The sequence below is a fragment of the Lissotriton vulgaris genome, chromosome 2_1, assembly GCF_964263255.1.
Source record: "Lissotriton vulgaris chromosome 2_1, aLisVul1.2, whole genome shotgun sequence".
NCBI lineage: Eukaryota > Metazoa > Chordata > Amphibia > Caudata > Salamandridae > Lissotriton > Lissotriton vulgaris.
Window position 1 is genome coordinate 304,377,291 of NC_141687.1, and position 16,703 is coordinate 304,393,993.

The 16,703-nt window shown below is 48.6% G+C and overlaps 1 protein-coding gene across 1 annotated transcript in view; it reads right to left on the reverse strand.

The window, feature by feature from the left end:
• The window catches only part of VPS53 (VPS53 subunit of GARP complex), a 947,455-nt gene that overhangs the window by 296,676 nt on the left and 634,076 nt on the right, over positions 1 to 16,703 (reverse strand). Inside the window, exon 12 of the mRNA XM_086954994.1 lies at positions 8,082 to 8,180. Coding sequence (XP_086811120.1) covers positions 8,082 to 8,180 — 99 coding nt within the window. The remainder of the gene's footprint in view (positions 1 to 8,081; positions 8,181 to 16,703) is intronic.

Here is a 16,703-nt window from a genome sequence, read left to right on the forward strand (position 1 = left end):
TGAAACGGAAAATAAAATGTCCTTTGTTTGGGCTCCAAAATGACTTTCAAGTTGAAACGGGCCTGTCACCTTAGGGCAGGAACGCTCTACCTCAGAATGTGAGCCGCTGCAGGTCTCACAGTGATGCAGTGTCTCTGACTAAATATTATAGCCCGGTGCTGAGGGCAATACAGTTGTTAAAGGCCCTGAAACCGAGCCACAGGAAAGAGCATTTAACGAGGGAGAGAGCATTTAACGAGGGAGAGGGCCTTTAACAACCAGTATAGTTTGGGGTAGACTACTATACGGCTATTAGAACATTTAGAGGAGAATGTTCTACAATGAAAAGTGAGAAACATCAAGGCTAACATTGGAATGTTGGAGGTCAGGACTTATACCAGCCATTACAAGCCAGAGCTACTCCATTGTCTTCAATTAAGCTCTCAACATTCCAATGTTCTAATATAGCCTTAGAGCCAGACATAGCAGGCTCTACCAGCCATTAAACACCCGCTCCGCCGTTAAAAGCCCCAGCCTTCAGCTCGGGTTTTTAATAAGAGTGCAGCCGTTAATGGTCAGGAGAGACACCTAGGCGGGCTCGAAGGCTATTAGAACATTCCACCCCTAGAGGGCAGAATATTCCAATTACTAAAAACAAAGGCCTCTCGGAGACCAAGGGGGTTTAAATCGGCACAGGCTCAGAGAGGCCTTTGTTCACCAGCTGTTAACAAAAACAACATTGGAATGTTGCTCTGCGGGATTCTGCCTGCCCCTAGAAGCCCAGAGCACTCCACTGTATTCAATGGAGTGCTCCACATTCCAATGTTCGAATACTGCCTAGAACAACTGCTGGCTGGGGGTCGCCATTTTGTTCTTAATTACAATAAAGATGTTTGTAAGATAATAAGCAAACCACCAAAGCTCCTCAACCATTGTAATGTAAATGTAAATGTCAAGGTATTTGTAGAGCGCACTGTCACCAAGCGGTTTCTTGGCGCTATTACTCATACCGCTGTGGAACCCTTCCTGGCTTTCCCTGTGAAGTGTCCACTCCTGGGCACCCCCAGGGTGAAAGCCAGGCATCCTAGCGCTGTTGGGGTCAGTGTGGAGGTTAAGCAAGCTATTGCCCAGAGTTGCAGCGTGGGGCCCATGATTAGAATAGGCACCGAGGCGAGAATTGTCAGGTCCGAGGAAATTGAGCCCAAGACCCGCCGAGGCCGGAATTGAACCCTGGTCTCGGGCCAAAACTCTGGTTGGTTTGCAGGTCCCTATGAAGTGCCTTTTTGCACTGGGGAAGCTCACAAACAGTTGAATGTGTAAATGATGATTTCTGCTCCATCAATGTAAAAAGTGGGGGCCCTTTTATGATCAAGACAGTGGAGCCGCTCCTCCTTCTCTTTAGAGGGTGAGGTGGTGTATAGAAAGCTGGCATGGTAATGGTTTTCCCAAGGCGAAAAAGTGTAACTACTTTCAGCAGGAATGCCGCTTATGTCCAGAAGACAAATTTGTCCAGGAAGAATGATCTGTATGGTTGTTGGACAGAAAGAGCCTGGAGTTCACTCACTCTTCTTGCAGATGCAATGGCGATGAGGTACAGGGTCTAAATGGTCAACAGGCATAAAGGACAGCTGTGTATCGGTTGAAAGGGAGTGAGCATGAGGTAAGCAATAAAACAAAATTAAGGTCCAACAGCGGCATCACAAAAGGTGTTGGCGAGATCATATGGGTCAGCCCTTTCAAGAAGCGCATCACAAGGACAACAAGTAATTTGGAAAGTGATGACTATGTGGAATGAGTGAACAAGCCAAATGGGCTGAAAGATAACCCTGAACTGTTGCCACAGCAAGGCCTTGCTGAGCTAAAGACAGCCAAAACAACAAGATGTCAGACAACTGTATATCCAAGGGTTGGATATTACAGGGGAACAACAAGCAACAAACTTCTCCCAGGATCCTGAATGTACCATTTTGGTGGATGGACGCCTGCTTGCCAAGAAAGATGATACCAAGCACTTCACAAAGAAGATCAAAAGCCATCATCTATCGAATGGAGGAGCAAGTTGTGAAGGCATGTATGCAGGACCCTACCCTACTGCTGTGACAGATCTTTCTGAAGGGTCAGACAGAACCGAAGGCAATGCTCATGGCTAGAAGTTGTGGGTACCTCACTCTCTTCGCCCAGCCCATAACTCAGAGGACTGCTTGGTCTTTCTTGATCTATTTCAGCACTTTGGCAAGGAGAGGTAGGGCTGCAGAGGCATACAGGAGTCCAGAGGCCCAGTTGAATGGCCCACTTGAAACAAAAGGCATCTCCAAGGGAGAACTGCTTTGAGAACTATGATGGACACTGCATATTCTCGCAGCGGAAAATGGATTGAGGTAGGATTTTCCTCATCGCTGGAAGATCCACGGTGTCACCTCCAAGGGTAAACACCATTAGTAATCTGTTAGGCAACGGCGGCTGACATTGTCTTGCCAAGTGCAGGGCAATCAGCAAAATGTTCTGAGCGGTCAGCCACTTTCAGAGATGTAGGGCCTCATGGTACATGACCCATGACCCCACTCTGCCCTGTTTGTTGAAATACCACACGACGGTTGTGTTGTGAGAACCTTTACTCATTTCCCCATGATGGTTGGAAGAAGCACCTTTATTGCCAAGTGAATCGCTGGCAGCTCCAGCAGGTTGATGTGGAAGCGAAGCTTAGTTGAAGACTAGAGTCCTCTGATCTCCAACTATCTCAGATGACTTTACCAACTCAACAGTGATACTCTGTCAAAACCGTCAGTTCTGGCTGGGGTATGGAGAGAAGTCTGCTGCCAGTTCAATTGCGATCGAGCAGAAAAACTGAAGGCCTTTCATAGTTTCCTTAAACACCTGGATAGACACTGTCAATTGCTGAGCCTACTGAGACTTCAGATAACACTGCAGAGTCTGCAAGTACCACTTGACTCGTTCCACGAGAAGGAAGCAGGAGGCCAAGAGGCCCAAAGACCTCAGAGCTGGTCTCACTGAGACTCAAGTCAAGGGCTGTAAAATCAAGATTATAGACAGAATTTTATGGGCGTATTGAGGTAGAGGGAAAGCTCAGAAGAGCACCGTATCCAGGATGGCTGAGATGAAAGGGAGCCACCGTGAAGGAGCCAAAGTTGACTTTAACACGTTGCTAGAAAACCCCAACAATGTCAACAAGTCAGCCGTCATATGGAAATAGCTTACGACTGCTTGATGTGTGCCAGCCTTCAGTAGCCATTCGTTAAAGGAAAAGGAAGGCAACCTCTGCAGATGGGCTGCAACCACCACCATCACATTCTTGAACATCCGGTGTGACTGGTAAAACCAAAGGGGAGCACGGAGAACTGAAAGTGTGCTTGGACTACCTGAAATCACTGGTAGCATTTGTAGGACTGCAGGACAGGAATGATGAAATAGGTATCATGCAAATTTAATGCCACCATCCAGTCTCCTGGGTCCAGGGCAGACAGAACTTGGGCCAGGGTAAGTATTTTGAACTAGGATGAGATAAAGGCCTCGGTCCTTCTTTGGCACCAGGAAATAACTGAAGTAACAACCAGTCCAGATCCCTGGTGCTGGCACCCTTTCTATGGCTTCCTTGGAAAAGACAGCTTCCACTTATGGACAAATGCTCCTCCAGGAGGTGGTGTGTGTTTTGGGAGGACATATACCGGGTTATGATAGGAAGAGCAGGAAGCACCTGTGTTCCACAATCTGGAGCACCGCTTGGTCGGATGTAGTGCACCTCCATTTGGAGTGGTAGAAGGGGATGCAGCCTTTCATCCGCTGATTGGGTAGGTAGCGTTTGGGTATTATATTGCCCTTGGTGGCCTGGACATTGTTGACTTGATCCTAGACCTCTACCTAGGGAGGACTGAGAGGCCCGTTACTATTGCGGTACATACTGACATTGCCCCTGTTAATATCCCTTGGCAAAGACTCGAAAGGGGCGAGTTTCAGAGTGAACTGCCGAACAGGCAGAACTAGGCAGAAAGTACGACAGTGGATTTGCTCTCCTTAAATCTTTCTAAGACACTGTACCCCTTCTCTACAAACAGCCTCAAGCTGTTGAAGGTTATGTACATCGAAGATTGTTGGACGTCGGAAGAGAAGCCCCAGGAGCAAATCCAGACTTGGTGCCAGAGCACAAAGCTGGTCCCTACACAGATGGTTGGTCATATCAAAGCCTGAGCGAATAGAGTATTTTACTGAGTGCTGGTAATCCTTGGTGCAGCGTTGCAGGGTTGGCCATATGTCCACCACCCTGTCCCATGATGTATCAGAGTACCTTCCCAGGTGGCAAGTAGTATTGACGGACCCAAGAGCAAGGCTGGTTGAGGAAAACTGAATTAGGGTTAAGGTGACACGTGGATGCCTGAATCACCAGGCTCTCAAGAGTGAGATGTTGAAGAAGAAAATCTGGATACCCGGGAGGAGGTCTCTGCCTCCCTGCCACTTGCAGGGCGGGGGCAATATGCTGGCTTCACCCAAGTGCCTACCAGTGCATCAGTACATCAGTAAAGGCTCATTGAAGGGCAGCAGAGATTCCAGATTCATTTGGATTGGGTTGCGCCCTGTTGTTTGTCTTCACCACTGTTGTGGGTAGGATCAGATACAATAAGGAGGGGGATTCTTCTATTGCATAGATGGTTAGGGGAGGAAAGACCAATGTCTGGTTAGCTGTCCAGCCCACTGGCATGTTATAGATCCAGAAATGGGTCTTCATCATCATAAAAAAGATAATCATCATTATCATCATCGTCGGCATGAGGTTTGTAGGTTTCTGGGTCAGAGTAGGAGTACAGGTAAATCGTTTGCAACCACAGGGCAGTGGAAATGGTTCCTCAGAGTCCAATAAAACAATCGTTTCCCTATCCAACATCGGTGATGACAGGCCCGTGCAAGCCCTAGAGTTGCAGCTTTGGTTGTGGTGCTGGATGTTGTGCCAGAGCTGGGGTCAACAGGCCAAGCTTGCAGGTGGGATAAGCTTCGAAGCAAGGTCGAATGCCGCAGTTGGCATCAGGGATGGATTCACTGATGGTAACCCAACTGTAGGCCACCTCAGATCTTGAAAGACTGAAGGTGCTCCATAGCTACCAAAAGTTCATCCAAAGCCTGCTTAAATTCATGGAGCTGATGAGGCGTCATCAATAGAACAGAGAAGTTTGAGTGCATCGGGTTCAATTACGGAATCGATTCCAAATGGAGAGGGGGGAACAACTGCGTGACCTGGAGGTAGCCAGGGTGTCGCATGACGCCGAAAGGTGGGAGTGGTGGGATGAAGGAGAACCATGACTCTACCTGAACTCCTAAGCCAAATGGTCACGAGATCGGCACGGGAAAAAGTGCGTGCCCACACCTTTGAAAGGATAGGGCCTTTATTGGACTTTCTCCTAAGTTCTACGATGGCAAGTTTGGTTTTGTGGTCTTTACAAAGGTGGCACAGATATAGTGGCCCTGACATCACCATTTGGGGCACAGTGGATCTGACACAGAGCAGCACAACGCCACATACTGACATACAAAAGAAATGCTATCAGGTCTGGCACCTGGGAAATTTACAAAGAGAGGAACCTGTGGTTAGAAGTCTCTTTTGGAAGTAACCCAGTGTTCCTCAATTGAACATTGCTGCACTAAAAAAAAAATATATTTTTTTTAGAGTTAGCAGTGCTCCCATGGGCCACTGCTTATTCTTCAACAGACTCTTTTTTAATACACCAAAGGGAAAAGGTTTCAAGGGGACTTCCATGAGGTCTCAGTAACTATAATGATTTGCAACCAGATTTATGTCACTAAGCATTGATACATGGCAAACTAATTTGGTATTTGGAAAGTACATCTGCCACACACCTCTTTCAGATACTGAATCGGTATCCATTTGCAATCACATTTTAGGAGTCTGAAAAACATTTCCGATTCCTAACATAGAAATAGTACATCTGAAAAGCATTGTTAAAGTCACAAAAGCCGAATCGGAGTGTATGCAACTGTAAAATGCTCAGTATATCTGGCCCTAGATTGATAACACATTTTTGTAACCTGGATATTTCTTCTTGCTTCTAGCAAAACCTACTGGTACAGCTCAATAAGTAAAACAGCCTAATTACAAAAGTAGATAATTTAGAATGACATTTTAACAAGTTTATGAAACATGGGCATTTCCTGTGGAGTATGAGGGTTAGCGATAGGCAATTTCGTGGAGCCGGCCCTCTTGCTAAGTTTTGAAAGGTGAATTGTAGGGATCCATTGTAGCACCAGGAGAGAAGATTGTAGTTTTATAATTTGGGGTGCAGAATACTTTTCTTTTCAGTTGAGACATTTGCGAGGTGCCAAGGTCTGATTCCTAAGTTGTCAACCTTTGTAAGAGAGTCAAGAACCTAGGCAGAACGTTGACAGATGAGGTGTTGCTGTTATTTAGGCGGTTGCGTTATCAGGGAATCTATTACTGATTCCACACCTCTGTAGGAGATTAACAATATGGTAGCATTCTTTTGGGATTCTTTATCTGAAGTAGTTTTAGTATGTTGGAACAGTGAGGTTTCTTTTTTCTTGGGGAAGCAGTGCTTAAAGAATTGCTCCTACGTTAGTTGCTCCTGAGCTAGGAGCAATGATTTTACCTAGTATTAAAAGAAATGAAGAGGACAATGCCACTCAAGAACTATTCATTGGAGTTCTGCTTCACAGCAATTTAGTTTCAGTTCCCATTTTTTCGTTCAACTTTGAAAGTAATTTGGAATACATTTTTCCATTACTCCATCTGTAGTTTTAATGTATAGCTAAACACTGTCTGGGTAACAATGGGATAGAATCCTGTGTTGAATAACTCTTTTCAATTTTGCTTTAACCCAGTTGTATTTAAACGGTGTAAAGTCATACACCATCTCAAGAAGTGAAACGTCAATATTTCCAACCTGTAGGACCTACTTTGTTTATGCTTCTCAGGAAAAAACATACTATCTCCACCACTTCAGGAAAAGGCTAGAAACCCAACCTTTATGAAACTCAATAACAATTCGAAGATCTGACTGGTTAGGGTGTCTGAGAATCCAACTGCAAGACAATTTGGCCATTACGAGGGGCCCACAATTCCCGTTTTAGCCAGTAACCAGCTTTGCTGGAAAATCCTGAGACTCCTTTTTCCCCCGTTTTACCTGCTTAAACTCAGCAAAACAAGTGGATGAAAAAATACAGAGTAATGCAGAAACCAAGAAAATGATGCCTTTTGTTGTCCGTTTCTGAGGGTCAGACGTAGAATGCACCAGCATTTCCACACCTTAGAAGTACTGATACCCAAGGCACTGACAGCAACGAACGGCAGTGGTACGTCAGGATGAAGGAGAGCGGATTTGAGAGTTCTGCATCAATCAGTCATAACCTTTATCATAGCCCCTTGGTTACAAATATAGTAGCTGCTGCTTTAGACGTAAAAGGGATTTAGTCTTCTGGCTTGTAGGAAATTAGGACTAGTTCTTAGCAAGGGTAGGGCTGGTGAGGAGACCTAAAGTTCTCTTTGACACTGGATTGAAGGAAAGCATAAACGTTGCTAGGGTTCGACAAGTATGACTTGATTTTACCCAGAGATAATGCAGGACTTTGACATAAAATCAGTCATGCACACTTATCCCCACTAATGTTGTCCAAGGTCCCACTGAACGGTTTTAGAACAAACCAAAATGTTATGATGTCCGCGTGGCCATGAACCGCACAAATCAAATCAAGCTCTCCGTGAAACGTCCTACCTAACAAAATATGACAATTTAAATTGTAACTGAATGCAGAACGAATAAAAGATTTTGTGATGGCAAACGGGAAGGTGGAATGACATATGTTGTGAAATGTAGAACTCAAGATCCTTTTTGGCGGTGTGCCACTATTATTCAAGAGAACTGAACAAAGACAGGGCATGAAAGGACCTCTTGCAGCAGCATGAATCCTTGGCTGCAAATAAGTCACTTGTCTCCATTTGGAAAAAGGCCAGCATGCTGCTGCCTCTTGATAACATTCATCTGTGTTGAAGATTCCCTAACAATGGCTCTCACTCAATGACTGATGACAAGCCATTAAGAAAACAGCTATTGAGCAGTACTCACTCTGTCTAAATCTGCCTCCTGGTCCAATGCAGACTCCTCGGCCCCAGGCTCGTCCTCCAGGAATGGGTTTGTTGAAACAGGAGTGGGCTCGGGCTTTTTCTACGTAAAGAGAACACATGTTTAAGTAGCCACAACATTAGAGAGGAAGCCTGCATTCTTAAAATGGACATTTTAAACAAGGTCAAAATTTGAAGATGTCTATCATTTTGTTGAATGCCATATTAATTTGTTTTTTGACAGACACACCCTGATGAATAGCACCTAATGGGTACTATTAGCAAATTTCCCTCATCAAGTTTCTGGATGAAATACCCCCATTGTCCATTGTCCGCATCCTTCCATAACTCTTTTCACCTTCCTAAGGCAACGTTTAGGTTTCTTACCCGAAATCACTGCAGCTTGTCTTCTAACATCTTATGCTAATGCTATCAGAGCCTGTTCTAGACAAGCAGGTTACCACAATACCTGGCAGTAATTCCAGTACTCACAATATAAACTGCATTTGCAGGTTACCATCTGGCCCCTAAAAGACCCGCCACTGGACACCAGATTCAATCCTGCAGGTGTCTCGAGTACCAGATACCAGGTCACCATGCTGCCACTGTCCTGCTCCATCCTCAATGATCATGTAAATTTTTTTTATCAATCTAGGTTCTCCTTTATGAATCTGTACTAGTTTGTTCCAAAACTTTATAGAACATCAAACTAAGATACATACCACCTATTTCCTGAATTTTTTTGAGGGGTAACAACAAGCAGTGATCACAGTTGAGGCTTTCGCAAACGGAAAACCTCTGGTCTGCAGATAATTTGTAATTTTCAGAAACACCTCAGGACTCGCTCTGTTACAAGGAGCATTTGTAAACCTTTACGGTTTATCTTTAGTCTATTTTTCAGATGACAAAAGGTGCTGACTCACCCACAGCACTCACCAAAGCAAATAAAAGAGCAAGAAATCAAATGACTGACAAAGAGGAAATACAAGTGAAAAAAAATAAATTAATAAAAGTAATTTCTCAAAAACAGACACAATGGCGAGAACAAGCTCGGACAAGAAATAACTTGATATTTCAAAAGTTTGGACTATTTGAAAGAAAGAATACACATTTATATTATTTTTCTAAAGAGTTCAAATGGATTGCATTTCTCATCATTGCAGACCAATGCACTCTTGCTAGACCACATTATTACTGGGCATCAACTGTATTTTTGACATTGTAGCATGTACAACATGTACAATCAGATGGATTAAGAGTCATGGCAGAAGTGTAAAGTTATTTTGTTCCTGCTCTTGTTGTGGTCTGCCCTCCAAAGTGCTAAAATTGGGAGTTCAGTTATGTCAGTAGTCTTTTATTAATCTTTGTAACAGAGTGAATTTATGCACATCAATCATGTTGCATGTAGAGATCTCAGGAGAGGCGTCTGACCGGCTCATTCGTGTTTCTTGTCCTATACTGTGCCCTCAGGGCAGCAATGAGAGTAGCAGACAATGTAAGATTAAAATTACTAATTTAACTGCAGTCCTTGAATATTTTGGGAAAGAGCAACTTTCGCACAAATATTCAAGAAGGCTTTTTTAGTATTCCTACTCCAGCCCTGAAACATTTTGGTGTAAGTCATAAATTTCCCAAGCATTTTTAGAAATGGTTGAAAATTAGTCATTTTGAATGTCCAAAAAGAACTGCTAAGGGGGCACAGCTCAGGGCAAAAAAATAGGAATACCATCTGATCAATTGGCTCAGTGTAAAACAAAATATTCATATCATGTTACTCCTTAAAGGGGGCACATGTTCAAAAGAAAAAAGGGTTCATGGTTCCAAAAGAAAACATGATACGTTTGCACACCAGGTACATTGAAGATGATTGAGTGGGACTGAGTGGCTATGACGCAGAGTTAGGTGACGGCCTAGTTTGGGAGCTCGGGTTGGGATGGAGCTGTTACAACCCATACATCAGATGTAGTGATTTTTAGGTCGAGGACTCCGTCGCACTGCGTAAGCAGTGAGCAGAGCTCCGAAGATTTAATGTTTCTTAGAGGGGGCTTGGAACCCTCTTCTCCATTGGCTGGCTTCCTAAACGGAGGCCAGCCATTGGAGGAGAGGGGCATCACTCGGTTCAAGCCCTGTCTTTTTCGGATTCGGGGGCGTCTTTTTAGGTTTAAAGCATTTTATTGAGACATTCACAAATAAAAAAAAACAGTTGTCACAAAGAAGCAGCCCATAGGACACAACCATATAGTAGCGCACCAGCACGCAAGGGCTCTGCAAGACGTAACGTTCATCCAGACGTGATGGTTGGTGCGTATGCTGCAACAAGATACTTCAAAATGAGCAAACCCCCCCAAACTCCCCACCCCTTCCCAACCACTCGAACCCCCCTCTCCTCCGCCGTCCAGTGCTACGGTCCCTCTCCCACCTCAACCCCCCCCCAAACCCGCCCCTCTCCCTCAGCTGTCTACAGTCCTAGGCGCGCTGGTCATCTGAATCTGCTAGTGTAGTCAATCTCAGCAAACGGAGATATCGGGGGCATGTAAGTTCTGTAAATTCCCTTACAAGCAGTGAGTGAAACGGCTGCCACAGGTCATTAAACTGCTCCACCTCTCCCGCCACCATAAGCAACAACTTTTCCATTCCCAGGACATGCCATAATCTATGCAACCAACCTGTTGTGGAGGGGAGTGTGGTGGTGCGCCAGTGAATAAGTATATTTTGCACGGCAGAGCCCAGTGCTATCGCAATTTGCCTCCCTTTATGAGACCTCAGAGAATACATTAGCCCATTGGGTAAGCCTAACAGTACGTATGCTGGGAAGCGGGGCAGTTCAATATTGAAATTTGAGTCAATCTCATCCAGGACTTCCTTCCAATAGGGGCACAGTAATGGGCAGTCCCATAAAACATGAGTGAGGATGCCTATCTGCCCGCAGGCTCGCCAACAAGTGTTGTCGATGTTGCGATTCATCTCGTGCAGTCTCTGTGGTGTGTAATACCAATATGTGGACACTTTAGTGAATGTTTCTGTAAGCCTAGTGTGGTATGCGGAGTGTCGAGCTCGATAAGAGATGTGGTCCCAGTCCGTGTGACTTAAGGATCTCCCCAGTTCTCGTTCCCAGCGTTCCCTACCAGGGTTATAAAGATCAAAGGAGGAAGGCTGCAAGAATTTATACAGATCTGAGATAAGTTTCGTGTCTGAGGTGCGTGTTACAAGCCATTTCTCATAGGGAAGGAGCTTCCTATCTGCCGACTCACGCACCTGTGGCTGCAGCGCCAAATGGCGCACCTGCAGGTAGCGCAACCGTTCAGTTTCAGGCAATTGATATTCCTTCCTGAGGTCTGGAAACGGAATGACGCCATCCTGACTATATACGTGAAATAGCGCTCTGCATCCCGCCGCTCGCCAGCGCACAAAGGCCCCTGGTTCCATTCCAGGATGGAAATCCGGATTGTCAATCAGTGGTGTGAATGGTGAAGGGAAGGTGGTGAGTGCGTGCATCGCGTTAGTGGCTTCCCACACTCTCATCGGGACCCGTGTGATAAAACACGCGTATAAGTTGGGTGGGCGATGTGCCCTACGTAAAAAGGGCACCTCTTGCAAAGTCCGGCCCGCCACGTCTTGAAAAAGCCAGTGTTTGTCAGACTCCCACTTGCTCCACTCCACTAGGTAGCGTAATTGAGCTGCCTGAAAATATTTGCGTAAGTCCGGTACCCCCAGTCCCCCCGCCTCAGGTGCCAGTGTAGTCAGAGCCCTCTTAAGCCTGGGCTTGCGACCCTGCCATATGAAACGTGCAATGTCCGCATGAGTCTGCTGGAGCCATCCTTTCGGGGGCTGAAGCAGCAGGGCTCGAAACAGGTATAGCGCCTGCGGCAGGATGGTCAACTTCACCGCGGCAATTCTGCCCAGCCAGGACAAGGTGCCTTTGCTCCAGCGACCCAGTTCTTCCTTTATTTTCGTAGCCAGGGCGGTATAGTTAGCGGTCACCATGGCGGGCAACGTGGGCGCCAGAAGTATGCCCAGATAGGGCACCAGATCTTTAGACCAGTGCATGGGGAACCGGCCCTGCAAGTCAGTTCTAGTGGCAGCAGACAGCGAAACGTCAAGGGCCGCCGACTTCCCCATGTTCATCTTGAAGCCTGCAACGGCAGCAAAGGTCTCTAATTCATCAATGCATGCTGGGAGTGCCCTCTTTGGATCTGCTAGTGTCAATATGATGTCGTCTGCATAGAGACTAATGGTATGAATATACTTCCCCATCATTATTCCCAGCGCACTCGGGTTTTGGCGTATCCTCTGGCCGAGGGGTTCCATATAAAGTGCGAATAGGAGCGGGGACAATGGACACCCCTGCCTGGTGCCCCTTTCTATCGCGAACTGTTGGGAGCTGCAGCCGTTAACCCGCACCACCGCCGATGGGAATTTGTAGCAATTTAACACCAGGGTGCGAAATTTCTCACCAATACCCGCTTTCGATAATACCTTCTCTAGATACGGCCAATGCACCCTGTCAAAGGCCTTCTCCGCATCAACAGCTAGCAGCATCCTCTCCCCGGGTATCCGGGAGGCTTTCTTTAGAATATGGACCACCCTCTTGGTGCTATCCACCGTTTGCCTCCCGGGAACAAATCCCGCCTAATCCCGGTCTACCAGTCCCGGGAGATGAAGTGCCAAACGGGCCGCCAGGATCCCAGTATACAACTTGAGATCGATATTCAAGAGAGCGATCGGTCTGTAGGAACTACATTGCGTCCGGTCATTCCACGGTTTAGGGATGACCGAAACAGTTGCTCGAAGTAGATCTGGAGGGATAGCTCCAGGAGTGGAGAAGGAATTAAAGAGGCCCGTGAGGATCGGGGCTAGCACAGGGCAGAATATTTTATAGAAAAGTGATGTGTAGCCGTCCGGGCCCTGGGCCTTCCCATGTTTAAGCCTGGAGATGACTGTAATCACCTCCTCAACTCGAATGTCCCTTTCGAGGTATTCCGCCTGTTCTGGAGTGAGAGAGGGAAGGTCAACCGAGGCCAGATAGTCCGCTTCCGCCTGTGCCGACGGGGGTTCGCCCGTATAGAGGTCTGCATAGAATCGGCGAAAGCCCTCCGCTATCTGGCTATCCTCCGTAACCATCACCCCAGTGGATATCGATAGCTCCTTCACCAAGTGCCTTTGATGCGCTTCCCTGAGCTTGTGTGCCAGAAGCCTGCCACATTTGTCTCCACCCGTGTAATATGCGTGCTTCAAGCGTAATGCAGCATATTCCCCCCTGTCCATATCTAAGGCTGACAGAAGTTTCTTCACTGCCTTAAGTTGCTTCCAGATTCTGGGAGCTCCCGTCCTCTGGTGAACCTGTTCCAGCTCTCGCACTTTACTGGTGAGTTCATCCCGCTTTTGCTGTCGTTCCCTATTCTCCGCGGAGGAGATGGCAATGAATTCCCCTCGGAGCACTGCTTTCAATGCCGCCCACTGTGTCGCCTGGGTGGTATCAGCATTATCATTGTGCGATTGGTAATCACGTATTGAGACGTGAATATGCTTCACCACCGTCTTTTTATGCAAAAGAGTATCCCTGAGGCGCCAGACCCCACGCTTGGGCGACATCGGTGGCAGTTGAAACGTCCCCGTGACGGGGGCGTGGTCCGACAGAGAGAGAACCCCTATCTCGAAAGCCGTGGCCAAGTCACAGACCGGCCCCGTGACTAACAGGTGGTCGAGCCGTGCGTAGGTCTTATGTGCGTGCGAGTAATAGGAATAGTCTCGGGCGGTGGGGTGGACACGGTGCCAAAGGTCGTGGAGATCTAACTCCTCCAGTTGGCGTTTTCCCGTCTGCGAAATTTCCCCTGTCTGCGGATACCTCTGCGTTGACCTATCCAAGGAAGAATTGAAGACCATGTTCAGGTCCCCCCCTATAATTATGTGCCTGTCTGGGGTGGCGGTGACATCCACCATGCTCGAGTGAAGGAATCGTTCTTGATGTTCATTGGGGCTATACACTGACCCGATGGTGAATATCAAGCCTCCGGACTTAACCCTATAAGCGAGGAGTCTACCTTTCTGTTAAGCAAATTTATGTAGGACCACCCCTTTAAATGTTCTGGACACTAGAATTGCTACCCCGGCTGTCTTGGTAGTGTTACAAGAGAAAAATTGTGTGGGGAATTTGTGGGAGCGCATCCTCTGACAGTCTCTGGCCAGGAGGTGAGTCTCCTGCAGGAGACAAATGTCTGCGTGTGTGTTTTCCAGTAAGGAGAGTACTGCCTTCCTCTTGACAGGGTTATTTAACCCTTTCACATTAAGGGTGACTACTGTAAGAGCTGTCATCTGTGTGGGTGAAACCAAAGTTCAAGCAGTGGGTCACAGCCCAGGAGGGGCGGTTCTGGTGCAGGCAGCGCGTAGGAGCACTGTGAGGCTGTAACGACTGAATCAATAGCACTGGACAGTCCCTGTACTTACCCCCCCAACCCCCGCGAACCTCCCCCCAACAACCTACCCTCCTCCCCCCCCTTCCCCGCCTCCCTCTACACCCCAACAAACCCCTCATGCAAACAACCAAGCACCCTCCTCCCCCTCCCTCCTTCAAACCCCTGAAACCCCAACAAATGTCAGTCCCAGTCATACCGAGCGGACAAGTCTGTGGTGAGTTACCAAAGTGGACATCCGGCCACTTACTCCTCCTTCCTCCTCCCCATAGCCCCCCTCCCCCCAAGACCCGATCCTGCTACATCAGTAAGGCTGTGGTGTTCTCCCCCCGGAGCGTCATTATGCTGTCAGCGCTACATCACCATTGGAAGCATTGTCTCTGGCCGCCTCGGAGTTCTAATGGTAGGTGAGTCCGGTCGTCTGGAGTTGGCAGACACTAGTCTCCGCGATACCCTCTGCCAGCTGTCTCTGGGGTCGCGTCTCTGGCTCGGTGTAGTCGTGTCTTCCTCCTCCGCTGTGATCCCCAGAACCTCACTCGTTTCTTGCAGCGATCTCAGTTGATGCATCGTGCCTTTCCATCTAAAGATGAGGCGGAAGGGGTGACCCCAGGCATAGGATGTTTCATGCTCTCTCAGAAAGTCAGTGGCAATCTTAAATGATTTCCGCCTCTGGAGAGTGATGGCGGACAAGTCCTGATATAGGCCCACAGAGTGACCACGAAAAGTGAATGAGGGTTGCTTCCGGGCCTCAGCCATGATGCGTTCCTTCAGTGGAAAGTCTGGGAGAAACGCTAGGATGTCCAGAGGTGGCACCGACGCTCGTCGTGGCGGTCCAACCCTGTGTGCCCTATCGATCCGGACCGGGAACTCCGGTGGTTCGCCCAGGATAGCCCTAAACAGGTCTCTCAGGTAACCAGCCACATCCGAGCCTTCTTCTGTAGACGGAATTCCCCGGACTCGGATGTTGTTTCGTCGCAACCAGTTTTCAAGGTCCTCATTGAGCGTTTGCAGGTCCAGATGCTGGTCTCTGATGCGCAACACCACCTGTTGTAACTGCACGATGTCCTCGTCGAGACGATGGTTCGTGCTCTCCACTGTGGCCACTAGCTCCCCCAGTTCATCCACCTCTCTGCGCACCTCCCGAACTTCATCTGCCACTTCCTGTTTTAATGTCTGAAAATCGTCTCTGAGGGTGCTGAACAGCGATTCAAGGAACGATCTGGTGACAGGCGGTTCCCCTCCACTCGCACCCTGCGATCCTCCGGCTGAGTTTGGAGATGGTTGCCCCCTGTCTCCTCTCTGCTGGGGCCTGTTGAGCATTTCGGGAAGAGTGCGGTCTCCTCGCTTGGTGCCTTTGCCGGACGCCATCTTGGAACGAGTGTAGGCCAGTTCTCCCGTCTCCTCGGCACGACACTCCCTGCCCCGTGGGTGCTTTCCTGGGCCAAGCAGGGGACCGTCGGTCGTCACCAGTGGCAGTTCCGAGTACAGTCGAGAAGAGCGCTACCAGCACTGCCGCACTAGGCTTCAGTCGCGGCTGCGATGGCAGGCGCCATTACGCCGCTCACCCTTCCAGTAGGCCCCGCTGTTCTCCGGTTGTCGCGGGCTCCACTAGGCGTGGGTATCGCTCCCGTGCCTGTCATCTACGCCAGACCTCGATCACTCCGGGCGGGGAAGAGCTGTGTGGCCCACCGGGTCGTCTCGGAACCCTTCAGTTGTAGTCGCCGACGGAGGCCTCTCAGGCCGCCTCTGCCGCCGTCCACTCCTGCCCAATCGTGCCGTGTGTCGCGAAATCAGTAGCCGATGGTCGGCCAGCGTGCGTCAATGCAAGCTCCGTGACCTCCAAGTCAACCGGAATTTCCCTGTTGCCTTATGGACGCCCACCAAGCCGGGGGGGCCCCCAGGGGGGACTGAGAATGCAAGACTCGGCGTGGAGCCCCGGGTCCGCACCCCTCCTGCTCCGGTTCTCTCCCAGCGGGCGCTCAATCGAGTAGGCCGAAGCCTGCGCGCCGCCCACAGCTGCTCCCACGGGGTCGGACCGGCGGTCTCCGCTGGTATTCAGGGCCGTCCGGACGTGATGGTGCAATACCTCTTCTGACGGTGCACTCTGATCGGCGGTGGGCACGGCGTGCGGTCCTTCCATCGCCTCCCGACGTGCTTCGGGCGCCGGCCTCTTCCTCCTCCGATTCCCGGTCCGGACCTCCAACACCGTCCGACGG